General features: G+C 40.7%; 1 protein-coding gene across 2 annotated transcripts; it reads right to left on the reverse strand.

Annotated features, from left to right (window-relative positions):
* Positions 1-1635: 1635 nt before the first annotated feature.
* On the reverse strand, positions 1636-17054 carry ldb3b (LIM domain binding 3b). 2 transcript variants are annotated; one of them, XM_040039119.1, is made up of 10 exons: positions 16940-17053; positions 16485-16807; positions 13111-13262; positions 12567-12642; positions 8903-8925; positions 6749-6946; positions 6083-6106; positions 3909-4075; positions 3711-3747; positions 1636-2261 (listed from the first exon to the last, which is right to left on the reverse strand). In XM_040039119.1, exons 2-10 carry the CDS (start codon positions 16578-16580, stop codon positions 2165-2167), a joined length of 870 nt encoding a protein of 289 aa, XP_039895053.1. In that variant the 5' UTR covers positions 16581-16807; positions 16940-17053; the 3' UTR covers positions 1636-2164. The 2 variants fall into 2 exon arrangements, with proteins under 2 accessions (XP_039895053.1, XP_039895054.1); XM_040039120.1 differs by lacking the exon at positions 6083-6106 and having other exon boundaries at positions 16940-17054.
* Between the last annotated feature and the right edge of the window lie 4134 nt (positions 17055-21188).

Consider the following 21188-nt stretch of genomic DNA (forward strand, 5'->3'; position numbering starts at 1 on the left):
CACCAGCTAAATCCCACTTTACACAAGCTCCGTTTTTTTTTTCAAAAAAAACCAAACAGTTGTTTGATATTAAAATGTTGGCAAGTAGGAAAATAATTATATTCACTGTATAATACTAGATAAAGGAAGGGATGAAGCTAGAACACCGTGATCCATGAAGCGCTGTTTTGCTGTTGCAGAGGCGGAGGGTCCCTCCTTCAGGTCTTTGACTGCCCTCTGGTGTTCACAGGACTCATCGCATCATGACGCAGCATTATGGCAGTGATGGGGGGTTATTTAGACTTCAGCTGTTAAGTCATAAGATGTATGATCATCAGTCACTGATGCTGTTTGCAAATCTTTTGTAGCCAAGTCCAAGTCAACGTGCACGACTATGAACGATAAACTGTTTACCTGAAAAGAGCCTTGCTGGTAGCCCCCCTTCATGCAGTTCCCCTCTGCTCTGCAGAAGTTTTCTTTCTAGAAACTGAATTTTTGGTTCTATATTTTAATATATTTTGTTGTGGCCTCACTGGTCAAGTCCATGTTTGGTGTGTCAGTTTTCACCAGAAAGTGCAGAAACATTAGCTAGCTGGTTGGGGAGCGAATAGCAGAAAAACACAGCCAAATATCTTTGTCATGTGTTGGTGAAGAAACAGAACTAAACAAAGTGTTAATATTGTTAACCCCTGGATGCTAACTCACTGCCACAGTATACACTGCTAAAAAATTTGAAAGGGGGATCTTAGAGTACAGCATCCAGCCAATCAATCTGGTCAGTTAAGTAGCAGAGGGAGTTGTTTTTGCTGCTTTGGTATCAATGAAATTAAAAACATTTCAACAATGACACAACCCCAAAGACAGAAATGATTTTACAGATGGAGGTCACTGATATATTTTTCCCACCTCATGTTTCCTGTTTTTTCATTAGCTTTGCATTTGGCTGTTCTTGGTGTCACTACTGGAAGTATAAGGCAATAGCTGGACCCTACAGAGGTTGCACAACTACTCCAACTCCTCCAGGAGATGCAATTGCCAAAAGGTTTGTTGTGGGTATCAAGATGAAATCTCTGGACCCAATGTCAGACACTACGCTGGTGCAGTGGGTCTTAGGTTCCTCCTGGTGCACGACAATGCCCAGGCTCTGGAAGGAGAAACCCCAGGAAACCTGTCATCCCATTAGGAGCTGTCACTGTTATGCATGCATATAAGCACATGGGGGCCATACAAACTACTGAGCACCATTTTTTTCCATTTTTCCATTGAGGTCTGATATGTTTTCAGTGTTTTATTAATTTGTTTTGAGAAGTGAATGTTAGAAAATAAGAAAAAGTTTAATGGCGTTGCCTTAAAATAAAAGCTGAAGATTGTGGCTCCACATGCTGGGTTCATATCTAAGGCTTTGTCAGCCCTGTTATCACAGCTGTGCCAGTGCCAGCGGTGCCACAAGCAAATAAACAATCATCTTATTATCCTGTCAAAAGCTGTTAGATGCTCTTTTGTTTTTTGTTTAGTTTTTATCCTGGTTTTGCAAAGTCAAAGACTGCTTCTGCTTTCCCATCAGGAACAGAAATGACAGGAAACACGATTGATGAACGTCTCAATCATAGCACCACACCATGTTTCCAGCGGTTTACAGCAGTTCATTCAGCCGTATTGTTTTAAGAAAACATTTATTCACATTCATATCAGTGCATTTGTTTTTTTACATACTGTATTGGTGCATTTAGATACATCTCTATGTGTGCTGCCTCACAAACATGCACATAGTGTTAAAATTCATATGTTTGTTTACGTACTGGTGCATAAAAGAAACATAATTTCTGCATTTTCACTTGAATACTTCATTTTTGTACAATTTCCCTTTCACATAAGAGAGACAGAACCCAAACAAAAAGGAAACAAAGAAAGAAAAACCCAAATGCTAGATCAGGTTTTAGCAGCTGACAGATATATTTGACATTTAACATTTAGCATTCTTACACTAACATTTAGTATCTTTCATCAAACTAATCTGGGCTACAATACTATGTCACATTCCCGAGCACTTTGCTCCTCCTCTTGCTCCTTATCTCTCTCCATAATTTATCTCTTTTTCCTCCTTTTGTCCATGTCGTCCTTTACATGTTCTCCTCCTCCCCCCCCCTCTCTCTTTCTCTTTCCCTTTGTTTTCACCTTCTCCTCTTTATTCCTGGACATTAAGGATCTGTGCAGACAGTCCATGATGCCAGTTCTTCAGCTTGGCAAAGCGGGGCCCTTTGACCTCCGACTCAAACTTCTCTCTGATGGTAGGGAAAACAATACGTGTGTGCGTGGGGAAAGAAATTAAATAAATAAATAACACTTTTTAGTTTACGGTTAGGTGCATGCATATTTGGAGAGTGACACACTTCTTTATAATTTTTCATCTGCACATCATCAAAGTGTATTATAGAAGAAAAAGCCAGTTTTAAATATAGTGCACCACTTTTCCAAGTGGATTCCAGAGAACTGAGGAAAAAAGTATTTTTCTGTTTTCGTGATTTCCTGCCTCTTTGGAGGTAAAAGAGACCACCCAAACATGAGATATCACTGGAAATGCCAGAATGTCCTCTATTGAGCACATTGAGACTCAGTAGGGTCGCTCAAATAAGTCAAAGGATACAGATTAAAAACAAATGTCCATTACAGAGGACAAAAATGAATAGGCTGGGTCTCAGGAGGATATTGTTTCGATCACTGTCAGGTTTCCATGCTATCAAACTCAATGGCAACATCCTTGCTCTAGTCCAATCATCTTCTTGCCCACTTTCTCTGAGCCAATCAGCCTGCACTCTGTCCCACTCTTGTCACTCAGAGCTTAATTTAAACACCGGTGACGATGAAGATGAAGATGGAGGCTTAGACTCCAGGGGGTCCTATCCTAATTCCTATCACTGGGAGTCATCAGAGTCTAATCGTCAAATAGATTAATTGTATTCTGTGTCTCGGTATCTCTCCTTTCTGAAATAAACTGATGATAGTAAAGTGTTTCTTTGGAGGTTGTCAAAAAACAACTCTCAAGACGTACAAGATTAACTTGCACAAAAATGATGGAAGGAGAAGAGTATGAAGAAGGAAAAGAGCAAGTCATGATCTAAAGCATGCCAGCGTACTGAAGCATGGGCGTATATAGCTGCCAGCCAGTGGAGCTGGTTTACTAGTATTTATTGCTGATACGTTCCTAATAGAAGCAGCTGAGCTCTCTGCTCAGATTCAACCAAGTGCTGCAAAACTAATCTGACAGTGCAAATGAATAATTAGCTGAGGCAAAGTTCAAAATATGATGTTCTAGTGTCAAACTAGGTTATTAGATATAAAAGTTAACTCAAAGAGACCCATAAAGCAGAAGGAAAGCTGGCTGCAGTAAAGGCCTGGCAGAGCAGGGATTCTAGCAGGGATCCAAGCATTAGAAACAATCCTTCCATTAAAAGTTATGTTGGTTTGTCCAGTTACTTTTGAGCATATGAAAGTGGGTTGCTATGTATAAAAATGGCTGCAATAAACAGTTAATGCAATACCTTTCTTAAACCCTTTTAATTAAAGTTGAAGTATCCACTTCAGTTCAGCTTAGCTTTCTATGCATTTTTCTTTAAGACAAGGTAGCTGATGCCAGTTGATGTAATTTTTCAATTTTGCTAAAGTATCTGAACCTCTCTAATGTCTCCAACTGTCAGTAGACTGGTCACGCACCATTAAAAGACCACTCTTACCTGGACTTCTGCAGGGCTTCCTCATCTGGGTCTTGCACTGCATTGACAGACATAAACAAGAGCATTTAGTAAGATCTCTCAATGAGATGATAACTAATTGAAGATTTGGAAGGAGAAGTATCGGGCACATTCAGGGAGAGGGTATGAAATCATAAAGGATGAAAGGACAAGAAGATAAGGTGGAGTCAGTGTACTGACGGAATTCGGTGCCAGTGATGTGGGCCAGGATCCTGAAGCTTTTAGACTGCAGGTTGGCAGCGCGGCGAGCCCAGTCAGTCATGTCCAGGGGCTCTCCTGGCCTGATCACTGCCTGGTACACTGGAGATGCACAATCTACCACAGGCTCCTTGATGGGCAGAACACCACTGCAGGACAAAGAGTTCAGTTAGACGTCATCGGAACAATGATGGATGTTAAGGCCCAACCTTTAAAAGCTGAAACTAGATCATGTATTAAGTGCCCATGATACACTACCACCTAACGATATTAGAGTAGTAGAATATTTGTACACCAAAAACAAATATTGGAACAAAAAGTAAAATTGCCTAAAGCATCACTCTTTTAATTCAGTGTTGTGAAGAATTATTTGCATCCTTCCTAATTTCTTAGTTTTTACATTTAGTTTTGACATATTTCAAATTATTAAACAAATTTTAATACTAGACAAAACCCAAATAAATACAAAATACAGTTATATATCCAAACCTACCAGGCCCTGTGTGAAAAACTAATTGCCCCTTGTTAAATCATCAATTAGTGGTAAAGTTGTGAAACTTTTGCCTGCCAAATGTACTACAAGAGTGAATGATGACTCATCCAAGGGGTCATAGAAGAACCCAGAACAACATCTAAAGAACTGCAAGCCTCACGTGTCACAGTTCAGGTCAGTGTTCATGGTTCAACAACAACAAAAAAGAGACTGGAAAAAAATGGCATCCATGGGAGACTTCCAAGGAGAAAATAACAGGTGACAAAAAAAGAACACAAAAGCTTTCTGCACATTTGTTAAAAAAAACATCTTAATGATGCCCAAGACATTTGGGAAAACAATATGTGGTCTGATGAGACGAAACGTAACGTTTTTGCAAGATTTAAGTTCCATTACAGCATTTCATAAAAAGAAAATCATGTCAACAGTCAAGCACAGTGGTGGTAGTGTGATGGTCTGGGGCTGATTTGCTGCTTCAGGACCTGGATGACTTGCTGCAACTGATGGAACCATGAACTCTGTTCTCTATGAAAAATCCTAAAGGAGAATATCTGGCCGTCAATTTGGACCCTTAAGCTCAAACGGACTTGGGCTGCAGCAGAACAATGATCCGAAAAACACCAGCAAGTCCACCTCTGAATGGCACAAAAACCCCAAATCAAGGTTGCAGTGGCCTGACAGGCTATTCCTGCTAATTATAATAATAAAAAAAAAAAAACTTCAAAGTTATCAAAAAAAACTTGATTGCAGTTCTTTCTGCCAAGGGTTTTGCATCATTTCATGTTATCTTTGTCTAGCATTAAAATTTCTGTGATTATCTGAAACATTTTAGTCTGACAAATATGAAAAAAAAGAAGATATCTGGAAGGGGGCAAAGACGTTTTCACAGCACTGTATGCATATTTGTATGTGTCTATAATTCTTTGCTTTTTAGGAGTTCTTGAAAGTCTCTAATCTCAGTGTGTAACAGACCTGAAACTGGAAAGACCTGCTGAAATCTGCAGTATTAACACCCACTGAAAACCCACTAAATATTGAATTTTATACAATCATGGGCATTTATTACATTAAGGTTAATTATTACATTTTTATAGTTTATGTGTTAATCCATCATATTCAATTCTGTTCTGTTGATCTATAGTTTTACCTTAAGTGCCTGTATTTACTGTCTTGTAGTCTTCATGACAGTAAATGCTCAGGAGCATGTACACAGCAGTTAGTAAGTGATTCAGTGCGGGTCCGGGCAGTAGATGTTTTAAAAACCTGTGATACTCAGAACATTCCCATGCCATAAAACTGCATCAGATGAAATCCCATCAGGTTCCCGAAGCTGTGATGATACTGGCTCCTTTTTTCAGAGTATGACTCTAAACTCGACTTGCACTCTCACACTAAGGCCAAAGTACCCACGGTACTTCCTCACACATAACCATGACAACCTCATGGTTAGTGTGCATCAAACACTTTGATGTGATGTTTCAGACAAACACATAAAAACATAAATTCTGTATACAGGAGGCTGGAGGATTTTCAGACATTTTTCAGTCGGGCATTAGTTTATGAGACACATGGCACAATGCGCAAGCTATTATGAAGTCGTGAGACGAGAGGAGACGCACGGATGAGGAGAGGCGAGACGGAAAAGCAGCTCTGCTGTACTTACGCCAAGGGGGAGCCTGCCTCTTCACTTCATGTCACAACCAGGAAGGAAGGATGGGGAGGGATGGGTGGAGGACAGCGCGGGTGTGGTTGGTTGGTTGGATGGAATGAGCAGAGGAAAGTGGGTGAAGGCACGGAGGAGTACTCGGCACGGACACAGACAACAAGGAAAAGCCCGGGCATACACTACACCACTATAGACACCCTATTTGTAGCAGCGTAGGCTTAACGTATGCTCAGAAGCTCCACCTTATTTGGAGCTTTTCAGGCAAAAGTTAAAAGGTCAGTTTCATCAACCACTGCTGTTTTATCAGACACACTGGCATCTCATCGTGGCAGTGATGCTGTGACCTACTGCGTTATGGCAACAGTAAAATGGGATTCTCATTCATAACTCACAAGTTGACTTGCAAACTACCCTTTGGTGTGTCATTTACACACAGAGGCATATTTTAAACCAATCTGACAGTCAAAGTAGATTTTAGTGCCTTAATATAACCAGCAAGTGAAGATTAAGTGAATGAATATGGGGTTTTTTGTCATTTGAGCAACTGACCCTTTAATTTCTAAACACGTGGCTTTGTTCAGTCAGTGTGATGTCATCAAATGGTGAGTGCAAAAGAGGTATAAAACACCTGGGGGCGGGATTGGTTTAGTTGTGTGTCCTCACCTGTCGTGTCCCTTTGCCTGTGACTGCCCTGCGATAGCGTCCATGATGGCGTCCTGTGAGTACATGCTGATTGGTGTGTTGTACTGAGCGTGAACGATAGTGGCCTTTCCTCCTGGACCCTTCACTTCAATGGGCTTGTGGGTGGACAGGGCTGAGTCTTTCAAAGCAATGGGGTTGAAGCTGGGGGTGTACTCCACACTGTCAGAGCAGGTGGAAGGGGTGAAAGGTCAGTGGGTAAAAGAAGAAGGTTTCAGGTGTGGGGTGAAGGGTTTAAACATGAGGCGTTAACAGACGGGGATATGAGGGGAACGAAAAGGCAAGGTCAAGGTGTAGTCATGCAATCGGCAGAAAGGGGGGGCTGTTGTACCGCTGTAGTGGTTAGCAAATATACACCACTCTGTACTGTAGCTGTGTCCCAGCTCCAAAACATGGAAAAATGTGTGATTCCAGACTAGATTCGAGCCCCAGACCTTCTTGCTGTGGGGAAGCAGTGCTAACCACTGCACCACCATGCCACATATGTTGACTTACACCATCAAAGTTTGAGATTGTCTACAAACATCACTTGAAAAGTTCACAATTTATTAACAGTATTTAAGTGCCCATAGACATAGAGACAACCTAACAGCTCTTTCACTTTTAATGCTGAAGCCACAATGAAGTATATTTTAAAATAATCTAGTTGACACAGGGAGCATTGCATCCTGCTGTCACTGTTTGGAAGGGACATTAGCTGCTGCGTATGTCATATGCTAACTTCTTACAGTGCAATCCAGCTGAAGTCAGAATTTCCAAGTTCAGAAATGGAACTTTCACCTGGAACTCTGCCTTAAAATCGGATTTCAAACTTGGAAAGTTGGAGCAACCCCACCATCTCGACTGAAACTATTCTAGATGGCAGCAGCGAATGTAAACAGTAAAACTTTTCATCTGTATTGTTGCATATTTGTGACTTGCTAAATAAGCCACAGACAGATCACTGACCGGGCTCTATCGATTATGGGCTGCGGTGGCTTTTAAGTGCTTGTCACACATGACAGGCTTTACCTAAGGAGCAAAAATAAATAAATAAATAAATAAAATAGTGTTTCTTGATTTTCCAAGTTGAAAATGCTCAAATCGGGAATCACGTTGTTCCAAGCTACAACACCCAACTTTAGAGGGAAACTAAACACAGCATTATTCGTGTACTATGTGCGGCAAATGTTCAGATCCTACTGGATAAATATTTAATACCAGTGAATTAATATTTCTAATATTTGTGGAATTGGGACACAGCATGTCAACAGAAACTAAAAGGTCTTTGACATCATCTCTTGAACATTTCTAAACTCTTAGCTTTTACTTGACAAACAAACAAGTCCAAAGAAAACCAAACATGCTAATGTTTCAGGCACCCAGCAGGCCAAACTGACAGGTCATCACTGGCATGTTTAAAATGATGCACTCAGTTATATTGATATAAACATAGTACTGCAAATACATAACATATCTGTTATGAATTTCACACACAGTAAAACTAATTAAAAGGACCAGCAGAAGTGGAAATGCAGGTAAATGTCTCAGTACATTATGAGTTCAGTGCTGATGCTGGAATGCCGGCAGCCTTAAACAATTTCCTTTGGGATCAATAAACTTAATGAAATGAAATGAAAATGAAATAATTATTTAAGGGAGAAATAAAAATGTGTCAGCGCTAAAATTTACAGGCTGTTTTGGTTTCTTTGTCTCAAAATGTAAGTAACGTTGGAACTCGTCTCTTGGCTACAATGTAATCTTGGCAGGCATGTTACATTTTTATGATAAAGTAAATGGCAACAGAGCTGTCAGATAAACAAAGTGAAGAACGATGCACAGTCATTTCTTGTGACATGGAGAAAAGTAGAGATTCTGGCCAAAGTCACCAAAGTAATGTGGTAGTCTGCCATTTTCCACTCCTGGGGACCAGATGATTTTAACATGACTTGAATTTTTAGCTTGTGAACGCCACGCTCAGTGCAGCCCAACAGCTACAAGGAAGCTTTAGTTCAACCACAAACACACAAATCCCACAACCTCACACCAAAGTTACGAGTGGATGATCGAAAATTGCTAATACTGCTGCGCTTCACTTCATGCACATGAAATGCTGTAAAAATAAATTAAGGTACTGACTTTGCAGCTGTGTTTGCAATAACCTGTAACACACCAGAGGAACCGACACACAAAGAGAGACAAATAGACAAAAGGAGGGAATGTGGTGAATCACTACAGGTATTTTTTGTGGATAACAATAGCTCTATGTGTGTTGCAGGAAACCATCCGGCTACAGTGCTCATGTGTAATCCCATGTACTGGTCGAAATAGCAGCCTTTTTCCCATCACTGGGATATTTCCCTGCTACCCCTGAAACCTCAGGAGTGACTGACAGGAGCAGAAGTGTTTCAGTCACATGACACAGGACGGCAGGGATGTAGACACATTTAGCGCAGAACAGACAAAAATATACACAACTACACAAAACAGAACGCAAACCACCCGCTCAACTTATGTCAGAACAGCAGACATTACAGATAGATGAACACAGACAAGTTACTGCAGATTTCTAACCCTGCATATGGAAATATTTATGTTGGTTTCACTTTAGCTTTTGCCAAGAATCTGTCTCATGTATAAAAGGTTACACTCTGGCCTCTTAAAACCTGCTAAAACAGGAGTTTGTAAAGTTTCACACAAATTCACCTTCATAAATCTGCATCCATTTCACTCTTATTCTCAGGGTTACTTGGAACAAATGGTGGTTTTCAGTGTTGTTTCATTTTTAATATGGGCACAAGACAAGGCTAATGATATGGCAATAGTTCAGTCTGTCCATCCATCCATGCATCTAGCTTATTAACCGCTAATAAACTCAGAGTAGCAGAGGAGACTGGGGCCTATCCCAGACACAGTTATATAGTTTTATTAAATTTTCACCTACTGCAGAGGTCAGTTTGAATGTGCTTTGAGTTTGTGAGTATTTGTGAGTTCTGTTGCTGTTTTCAAAATAAACTGAGAGGAAAAACAGAGTGCCTGATAGTTTTAATGAGCTACACATAGTGCAGCATAACCAATATCGTGTGAGATTTTAAGCCTGAATGATTTCAATCTTCAGAGAGACTGACTTCCTCTTATGCGAGGAATCACTGCCAACTTCATACTGTCAGTGTAAATGTGTTCAATTCCACAGTGGTGAGACACATAAATGTTTGTCTCTACAGTACATGGATGTGTTCAGGGTACAGTAAAGTGAAACATATCACGTATGGGGCATCTCCCTATAGACGGGGGTGTCCTTTCTCAGGTTTGGCCTTCAGGGGATTCAGGATGATGGTGTGTAACCAGAGCGGAACATTCCATAACTGCGTACAACAGCTGCTCGTCCTCTCCGAGTGTGTGTGTGTGTGTGTGTGTCTGTGTCCGCATGTGCTCAGTGAGGTGGGGCTGCTGGCATGACGCTGCCGTCATCATCCTGTGCTCTGCATGGAGCACGTTTTTCTGACACCTGACTTCCCATTGGCTGTTACTGTAAGGGCTCAGCAGAGGGGAAACAGATTAGGGGGAGACTGATACGTGGCTGTGATATGTCAGAGGCCAAACACGTTACACCCTTAATTAAACTCTACACGTATTCCATGACTGAGACTTCACGCAAACACATGCCATCCTTCTGAGAAGAGACCGCTCAACAGCGGCCATAATTCAACTCCCACCAGACTCCAGGTATGGGAACTTCCAGATCAAATATGCAACATGAATATGACTTTACGGACACCAAAAAAGAAGAAGAAGAAAGAAATGGAGCCAACCTGAGCTTTGTTAGGTGGAAATATGAGTTGAAGAAAGTGCTGTTTTTCTGGTATCTGTTTAGGAAGTATATATAAGAATGTGCAGAATGTGTTATATTATGTTTTGTCCAAAAAATATATTATGTAGCCCAATAATGCACTGTGAACACAGAAGAAAAATTATTATTATAGTGGCATTTTCCCTCGACGTTGGCGCTAATTTTGAGTCAATCCCTTGGTTTTCTGTGGAGCTGAAAATCACACTCTATAAGGACGTCTTTCATTACATGAATATCAACTCTAAAATTTAGTATAGTGGGGCCCTACAGTTATATTCTCAAAACTGATAAATTTAGAAAGAGAAAAGCACAATGCTGCAATAAATGGCCACTATTACACTGAATAATTCAGTGATAACAGCACAATACAGCAGAAAGGATTAGTCAGTTACAGGTTATTAAATATGTGATCCACTGAAAAACATTGTTGCTATTTTAGGGGTGAAAAACCAAAACAGTTTTACAAATTCTGACTTTAATTTTTAATGAATGTTTCTGCATTTTTCCCTTAGAATTGTTTAATCAAAATAAATGTTATTGGTTTGTTTTCTGAATCTAAACACACAGATAGCCAGAAGGCGAAAACAAAGATAAAAAAGCAACAAAAAACAACAAAATTAATACCTAATTATTTAGATCTATTGAATAAAAAAAAACCAGAATCTGACACCTTTTGTTTTTTTGGTTTTTTGAATGAGCTCAGAGAACCGTAAGTCAGCACCTGTACAGCGGGTTTGTTTTTGCTATACCTGCAGAGCTTTTACCTTTGCATCAGCGACACTCACAAAAACAGCATGTCTCTGCTTCAAACAAGAATAAAACCTTTGTTGTGGGCTTTCATTCCCATGTGTGCAGTAAGAGGGATGCATTCCCCAGATGATAAAATCTTCAAAAAACCAACTTGGGGAGCCGAAACAGCAAAAAGACTTCTTTGGTGACGATGTAGCTGATGGCAGCATCATTTCACTGGCTTTATGTTTTCATCTTGAAGAGTCAGTTTTTGTTCTGAGATATTTAAATGTAGTACTGAGGCAATGTGACCTTTAGTAAAGAGGCTCCAAATATCCTCAAATGATCCTGCGCTCCTCCCGTTCTGTTACCTGGATGCAGGCCAGGTGCATTTGTATGCACGCTCCTAAAATAGTGCCACGTGTGAGAGGTTATGCGTACTGGAATAGCAGTGGAAAGTTCTGAGTACATTTTCTGTTAATCTTTGGTTAAATGAGGGAGGTGTGGCTTCATTCCTTGGGTGAGCTCTGTTTGGCTCTCCCCCCAGATTAGTTATCTTCTTCTCTCCGTATTATTTAACCGGTGGTTAAAGTGTGCTAACCTACCCCAGCGATGAAACTCTTCTGGCCGATGCTGATCCCTCGCCTATTTTGCCCTGCATATCAATCATTTCTCTGAGAGTTTCGGGGGAGTAAAGGCCTATTGGGGAATTGTACTGCCCCCGTTGGCTTGGTGGAGATCTTGAAGCTGGGAAGAGATTTCTTTTGCAGGGTTTTTTGTCCAGGAGGATTCCACAAGACTCTTGATCCTTCTTTTGAACTTCTCCTGCAAAATGTTCCTCTTGTAATGCCTTAAAAATGGGAGAATGTCAAGATAGATGGATATATAGAGATGGAAAATGAATCTTTTAAATTAAACCAAAGCTAGCAGCTTGTTTAGCAGTTGTTCTGTTGGTGTTTTGTTTTTCTTTTGCTGACCTCTGACCTCCCTGTAGTGATTCCCCTTCAGTTGCACTGTGAATATTTTACACTAGAGGGCAGCAGGTCACTGCCTGATGGCACCATTATAAAATAGTTAATCATATTCTTACAAACACGTATAAGACGAGGATACGGAACACATTTACCAACACACAGGATTTAACAGACAACATATATGATATTCAGTAGGTCTGCGTGTGTCATTTGGGTATGTTTTTTTATGATAGAGCGGCTGTGTTTATACCTTCTGGTGAGGGATGACTGGCATAGGTGAATCCATCCTTGGAGTTGCCGTGGGAACTGGGGCCGGGCGTCTTGATCTGTAGATTATACAGCAATAAAATATATAATGCTGTTCAGGGAGAAAACGTCAGATGTGTTTTCCTCATGTCACTTTTTTGGTGTTAGAGCTGCAGAATCAGCCAGTTTTTCATATGCATAACTAGAAGTTGGAAAAATCTCATGTGCTCACCTTTAGTCTAAATGGAAACTGTGTAGGCGGATTGAAGAGACTCTCATAAAATTAAACTGATTTGAACTGAGTGTGTACACAGAGGGATTTCGCGGAATCACAGCTAGTTACAGAGCCAATCCCGGATCTGTTAGTTTACTCAAGTGTGAAGTGGAACCTTAATTTTCTGAAGTATCACTTTCATCACTTTGTCCTCCTCCTTAAACGCCCAAATTGACAAGGCAAATCCAACTCAAGTCCCTTAAAAGTTTCTTCTTCATCATCTACTTTAGTTTGTGGGGGTGGGTGTTAAGATATAAGTGTGCTGCTTGTTTACTTCTGCATTGAGAGGGTGAGTTTGATGGTGGCAGACTTGATCTTGTTCTGGGCCTCCAGGTGCGTCATCCCCTCGGTGCTGACCCCATCAATAGCTGAGATGATGTCACCCTGGGTCAAGCTGCCTCCCGCTGCCTTGCTGCCCGGAGTTATCTAAGGAAAGGGTCAGCAGAGCAGGTCACGCTAGAGCCACTGATACACCTTCCTCAGAAAACTGACAAACATATGCAGTTACACTTAGTACAAATTGACCTGCATTTAAGAAAGTTACAAACACAAGATACGATTCAAACAGTTTGTTCATCTGCCTGCTAATGTTGGCCTTAAACCGCCCAGCCGACGTGTTACTTCCGCTTCCACTGTAGCTGCTCTTTTCACTCAGTTATTAATGCTGTGTGTGTGTAGCGGCGCAGTAAATAAGCCTTAAAGTTAGTGGAGAGAAAAGCCGATGAAGCAAACTAAAGTAATCCTTCAGCTCTGGAGATGAGTTATGTTAACTGACAGAGCGTAACCAACTGTTATCTACGAGTCTAATGAGTGTCAACAGCATAGAAAAAACACTGAAATAAAAGCAACAACATTTCAGAGCCACAAAGCGTGCAGAATACTTTTATTCCTGACACTGAACTTATTTCATTGACATGTCTCATGTCGGTTAGAGAACACAGAACAAGAGAGAAAGACAAGAGGGTCCTTAACAGAGGGGTGGGAAGATTTTCTTGAATTTGAATGACAAGAAAAAAGATTTTATTCTTCAGATTATGTAAAGCATTACATCACTTTTCTTTGTCACTTTCAGTTATCCTTCATGTATGACCTTCAACTCAGTATTTCTACTTCTAGCTGTGCAACAAAGCCTCGTTTTAGCTGTTAAACTACACAGAGAGGAGGTTTAAGTGAGCTCAGCGGTCTGGGTTATACAGTATTGGGTCTAGGCTTACAGGCAACTCGTTAAAGAGTTAAAAATAAGTGATGCTCCTGATGCCAGTGATTGACCCCTGTGAGCCCCCTCTCTATCTCTCAAACACACACACTGACACACATACACACACACACACACACAGACACACACCTGCTACTGACATTCATGCAAAACTTCCTTGATTGTTCTTTTTTTCTGTTTATTTTAATCATAGCCTCTACAAACTCACTACAAAGCAATTTTTCCCCCCAAGATTTGATCACATTATCATTGGTCTGCTGTGTCTTTTCACACTGTCGTCATGTCTTTATTTCCTCTTTACGTCTGCTTTGTCTGTTTTAGTGTTTCCATTTCAGTCTTTGTGTGTGCGTGTGTGCAAGAGGCCAGAAAAGCAAGGTGAAGGAGAAGTAATATTTCTGCTGCCTCAGTTCAGCGAAGCGCACGACACCACCCAAACAATTCATCACGCATGTTTTCCTTAGATATAACACGTTCATCCTTCAAAATAAGAGTCTTTAAAATGAACGATGAATAATTCATGTGGAAAAAAATGTTACTTGCAGGTTTTATACAGCATGCCAGACTGCACCGAATCAATTAGCTGGACAAATATTAAGCATAATGTTGCTATTGTTAGGTTATTTTTTCCACATGCGCTAACGAGAGATGCTTTCATGGTGAGAGATGTTTTCATTCCTTTAGAAATATGTCAGTCTCAAGAGAGCATGCACATAGACCAGAGTGGTGTGGGTGAAACTCTGAGAGAGTCAAGTTTTTAAAACAATTTCAGCTATGGCAAGCACAATGAGAACATTTTAACATCAATATATTTAATTAATAACAATAGATATATAAATAAATATCACTCTTAGTGGCAAGTGCTTTGGCTTGGATAACAAGAAGTAAGGAAATCCAATGTCTTCATTCCTCATTCCTTTTATTAGTTCTTGGCAAAAGTCCGAAATCCAAACCTCTGCAGTGTTACGTCAAACTGTAATGTCACCCTGAGCTGACATGTCAAGCTGCAGTGTTTTATGTTAACTTGTCAGGACCAATCACAGGTAACCTGAACAAATCCAATGATACAATCTTACCCTGGACACAGATCAAAGCTCCCCTCGCCTGCCTAAGACGGGGATCAGAAGACAATGAAGTAACAGATGTCTGGATCAATATAACAGAGCCTGATTGCCAGCTGAGCATCAATCAGGCCTGAGGAATGAAGGGCTCGAGGTGGGAGGGGAGCAGAGATTACTCTCAGGCAAGCATCCACCTCATTCCTACTTTTCTCTGTTATTTCCTAAATCGACCCCCTGCCCATCTGTTTCTCCACAGGAGCAGCTCCAAACGAGGAAACTGAAACTGACCACGAGAAAGCTTACTAAAGGTAACACAAGCTGCCGTTAGCTTCCTCGCAATGCTCGCTGCTTTCCTGTCCCATTCCCAACCATCCATCCACCTCTCCCCTAAAGCTATTTAAAGGGAATGCTGTAAATACACCCCCAGTGGTGCCTGCCAGAGAATCAGAAAGGGAGAAAGTCTCTCTGCTGAACACTAAGTGGTTATAGTCTTTCCTTCCTTTTTACTTGGATTTTAGATTTTGCTTTGTTTTTTTTTAAGAAAATTATACTTGTTATAAGTTCTTATAAAACTTTTTTAACTTTTATTTTAAATAATTTAGTAACAGTTTTGATAGTTAAAATAACTTCAATAGTCACTTGCTTAACTAATGACTTGGATGAGGAAAAAAGTGATTAATCAAGATGAAATGTAGGTATTCTTGAAAATTAGCTGAAGTGTGCCAGCAGCACTCAGCGTTAAGTCAGGCAGCAGTGAAACTATTCCCATCTTTCCACTGCTGCTGTTCTCGAAGTCTCCATGGAGGTTACATCGGAGGCTCCCTACCATCACTGCTTACAGCAACATTACATAACCAAAGCACACACACAAACCACACCTGCTCACACAGATATACAGTATGCGCGTACACAAACACAAGCTAGATGTCAAATATAGTCAGAGCAGGAAAAAATAATCTAATCTGCGCTGCGTAATAAAAGATTTTTAGGCTTTTTAGGTTACATTTAAGGGTTTAAGGGCACTTTATTAAACAGTTGAAGAATGTGCTGTGTGATTGGTTTTCTGCTGACACAACAACAAATAAATAAAAAGATGCTTACTAAGTTATCCAAGCAGGGAAAGGTTACAGAGGTTTTGTTTGAGGGTGTTAATCAATTGCTTACAGTATTGCGAACTGTGTATTTTGTGTTTTATCACCACTGAATTATTCAATTTGCTTTAAGCCAGCCAATCAGTGCACACAGTCTGAGATGTCTGAAGAAGTTTTGGTTTCCCTTTCCAAGCTAATTACAGTCTGTCTCGTTAGTGTCACATTTCTCATTACTTTCTCTTTATGTTGCACAACAAATCTGTGAGGGTCGCTCTGTCCTTACCCTGGAGATGGTGAGGGGCATGTTGAAGTCTTTTCCTCCCTGTAGTCTGAAGCCCCACGGAGCAGGGCCATTCAGAGTCACTGTGTATGTACTCATCTTCGGCTAAATGTCAACACTCCTCCTGCAAACAACTCCTGCTGGCTGCGCGGTTTCCCCTCCTGTGTGCTGTGCCCTTGTTCTCCGTCCTACCCCTGCTATCCTTTTGTCCCGCTCGGTGCCTCGGTGGTTGTTCTTACCTCCCTTGGCCCTGGCTTCACAACCCTTCTGCTCCCAGCTCTCAGGACAAACACCCTGGGGTGGGTGGGTCAGGTGCTGTGGAACCACTGAGATACACAAATGGAGACACACACACACACGCATATGTTTGTGCACACAGACACACACGTGCAGATAGGTACACACACAGAAGAGTCGGGCTGAGCTACTGCAGAAAACAGTAAAGTCTGACTTCTTACCCCGAAATCAAAAAATATCAATAACACTCAAATGCAAAGTGGCAAAAATGAACATTTAAATTAGTATTAATGTGGAGAAGAGTTTCTTGCCTGTAGGGTTGCTGAGGGTGAGGGACAGACAGCCTAAGAATAGCTGAGAGAGCCAGAGACACAGGGGCCCTGGCCCGTATAAGGCCTGTAACACGAAGCCCCAGAATGCTTCACTGCCGATTCATATCGCCAATATAGACCCCTCTTACTGCAACACATTCTCTCTCTCTTTCTGCCTCTCTTTGGCTCTCTCTCTCTCAGTGCTATGAGTACATGCCGCTTGCACTCTATTGTCTGTAATCAGTGTCTGTGGGCTGATGTCATTTGCCTTTCAGGCTCTCAGTCTTTCATTTTGTTTGAGAGAGGAAACAACAAATTACCAAAGGCCAATTTTCTAGCAACACACCAACCCAGTTGATTAAGTTGCCGACACTCTCTCTGTGTGTGTGTTTGTGTGTGTGTGATACGGAGCAATTTAATTCACAACCAAACACAAACAACAGATGTAGGCATTGTTAAATAGGTCGTGACAGACTGCATGTTTTTCTAATTTCACATACCACATCCCATTATTTTTGTGAATCAATTCTGAGTCACACACTTTCAAACTGGCAGGGTTTTTGCAGTGGTGTGAGACTAAACACCTGGTTTCATGTGCATGTGGTGTGAAAAACAGCAATAAGTGAAGTTGAGCCAGCGTGGCCAATCTACTCCTCGAGGCAGTGCTCAGCGGTGATTATGGATTCACCTTGATGATACTCGAGGGCACAAATCTGTCAAATATTTTTGACACCACTTGATTAAATCATATTTCTTAGTCATGTATGTGGCGTGGTCACATACTGGGCCTCTCTGATAGAATTAGAGCACAATCACGCCAGGTTTTAATCTATCCCAGACACCTGTCCAAAAAAGAGAAGGAAGATATTTGAAAACAGCTGAAAGTTTTGGGCTCACATTCAGTTCCAGGGAAGAGTTTTCAGTCAGCGATCTTTTATTCCTATACTGTCACTATATTTAAAGCATATAAAGAACAACTAGTCAAATGCATTTTCACATGAAGGTCAAAAATGATGCTTTTGAGTCAGTCAGTGCTGTTGTTGTATGCACTGTAAAAAATAAATAATAATTCAGGAATGCACAGGTGGAAATCAATAAAAATCTGCAAACATTAAATAGGTTTTACATATAAAACACATATGCTGTTAATGCTGTCTAAGTCTACATACGGTATTTGCTTCTTGAGATTTCGATTTCCTGCTTAAACTGCATCACTCTCACATCAGGCTCCAGAGATGAAAAGCTTAACATAAATACTCGGACTGGGAAGGATTTAAAGTCCACATTTTACCAGTATCTTTTAACGCCTTCACTAACTCATCAGTTAATGGTTTATGCTTGCATGTATCCTCAGTCCTCAGCTTCATGGCCTTAGCCCAACAGAGATGTCTTCTAATGTGGATAATTTCCTTAAACTTCAAACTGTTAAGTCAAGATTGCTTTGAAAATGTTGCAGTGATGCCTGAAGGAAGGAGATTAACTGGCTGATGAATGCCTTAAAATGTGCTGGGCTGAGTGAAGGTTCATCACGTGTTAATAACAGTAGATGTAAGGACGATGGGATTATAAAATCATAGCTTGCAAGAGAAAGCCGTCTTTTTGCACTTCAACATTTAATTTAAGCTCTGGTACTTTCAATGGTCCAAATTCTGCCAGACATGCAGTTAGTGGGGTTATGGTTAATTTGTGTTTCCAAATTGCTCATAAGTGTGAATGTGAGTGTCAATGGTTGTCGGTCTCTCTGTGTCAGCCCCCCTGACAGACTGGCGACCTGCCCAAGCTTTACCTTGCCTCTCGCCCTATGGTACCTGGTATATGGCCTGCATTTGTAAAGCGCTTTACTCAGTCTCTAAGGACCCCAAAGCGCTTTACACTACATTCAGTCATTCACCCATTCACACACACATTCACACACTGGCAATGGCAAGCTACGTTGTAGCCACAGCTGCCCTGGGGCGCACTGACAGAGGCGAGGCTGCCAGACACTGGCGCCACCGGGCCCTCTGACCACCACCAGTATACGGTGGTCAGAGGGCCTAACTCTGGCGGGCGGTCTGGTGCCTATACCTGGTATAGGCACCAGACCGCCCACAACCCTGATAAGGACAAGCAGAAGAGTATGCATGCATGGATGGATGGATGTCCTCAATGGGCATGGAAGAGACACTAGAGTTTAAGTATACTTATCTCAGAATAAAGCTCAATATACTGGCTTTTGCAGCATTTATATAAATAAATTAAAGTGACCTGAACACACACTTTTTTTCTGGAGGGGTTCTCACTGCCCGCTGTTGTTATAAATGTATTTTTATTCATTGTGTTTTTAGAGTACTTAACACCAAAAGTGTTTTTGTACTGTTGTGAAGTGTTGTTGGCTGTGCAGTGTGTCTTCAATGCCGCTGGAGAACGTTCTTGTATTTGGAATGGGTGAATGGGATTGGCTAGTTTGTCATGCAAATGTGTGCGCATTTATGTATTCTATTATTTTCTTGATGTGCATGAGCTGTAAATACACTTGTTACTGAATAATTAGGGCTTATCTACAGTGTGATGAATCCTATGCATGTGTCAGCAATTAAAAAAAACTAAGAATGTCTCAGAGGAGTGTGAAACACACACTCACATGAGTGTGAACACTTTTCGGAAATTACTTTCCTGCAATCGTGTCATGCATGAATAACAAGCATGATCACATAGCAAAGATGTCATTGAAGCTCATTTGTTCTGTTTATTTCTCCTACCACTTATGCACAACAGCTTACAGACACACATTGAAGGGCACCATTAAGAGACACCTGAAAGATCCGACACACAAGAAATTCTGGGCAAACTGGACAAAATTAAGTCTTTAAGTGGAGTTAAAATGAACAACACAGAGGCTGTATACCAGACGGGATGAGCAGGCTCTGTTTACTAATCAGAGATCCTTCAATATGTCCAGAAAATGATGGAGAATTTCTATCAGTCTGTTGTGGTGAGTGCAGTTTACTTTGCTGCAATCTGCTGGGAGAACAGCATTGGAGCTGATGATGCCAACAGACTTAATAAACTGATCAGGATTAGCAGTGATTGGCTGGACAGTGGACACTTTTGAAGCTGCGGTGCAGAAGAGGTCACGGAACAAACTGTTGTCCATCATGCATAATCTTGACCACCCACTGCACCACCTAGTGGACAGGCAACAGAGCACCTTTATTACACCACTTCCTGTTCTGGTAACTGTCCACAGGGAGATCTCCGGAACTCTTTTAACCCACATTTAATCATTAATTTCACTTAACATAAGAATTTCACAAATAAATGATATATAAAGTATCCATCATCATCATTGTCATCTTATGTTGACTTAAGTAATGTGTTTAAAGACAACTGAAATTAAACTGAAAAAAGACTAACATGATTTTGGACATGAAGATAACTTACCACCTCTGCTTACAAAAAGAAATGCTGTGTCCCTGCCACAGTTCTGCAGGGACAGGCTGCATGTAGTCTTTCTCTGACATGTTGGACTAACGTGATGTATGCTGATCCAATCCGGTTATCTGACAACACAATTTTCTGGCTGCTTCACCAGCTGGATGCCTTCCATTATTGAGGTTTGCCTAATAGCAGACTAAAATACTGGTCAGCCAGACACTGATTGACAGATGCATTAATACAGACCAGACTGTGCATAATGATTATAGTGAAGATCTGCATAACTAAATCATTATAGTGCTGCACATGGGCATATTAATGCATGTGAAATACCTTTAATATCTTACAAACGTTTTGCCTTTTGAGACCAAGAAAGAGCATTTACGACTGAAGCTGATAATAGTTTTTAAAACTGAATAAAACCATCTGACGCTTGGAGATTTAACAAACTGAACAAAATCACTTCAGCACTTGGTAATGGCAATTTTTAAGAGCACATGGTTTACTATAAGAGTTAAGACATGCTAAGTTTAAAGATCACAAAACCAACCTTCCAGAATTTAGCGATATCTTTTATTTAGAAAAATAAATAAAAACAACACAAAACATTTTATACAAAGAAAACAAATTTACCTTCACTTCATCAAAGCAGATTTTAAAGTCAACATATTTATAATATTTACATTTTTCATGTCATAATATTTCAAATATGCATTTTTTTTATACATTCATTAACAGATAC

This window comes from Simochromis diagramma, unplaced genomic scaffold, assembly GCF_900408965.1.
Source record: "Simochromis diagramma unplaced genomic scaffold, fSimDia1.1 OVJJ01000402.1, whole genome shotgun sequence".
NCBI classification, from domain to species: domain Eukaryota; kingdom Metazoa; phylum Chordata; class Actinopteri; order Cichliformes; family Cichlidae; genus Simochromis; species Simochromis diagramma.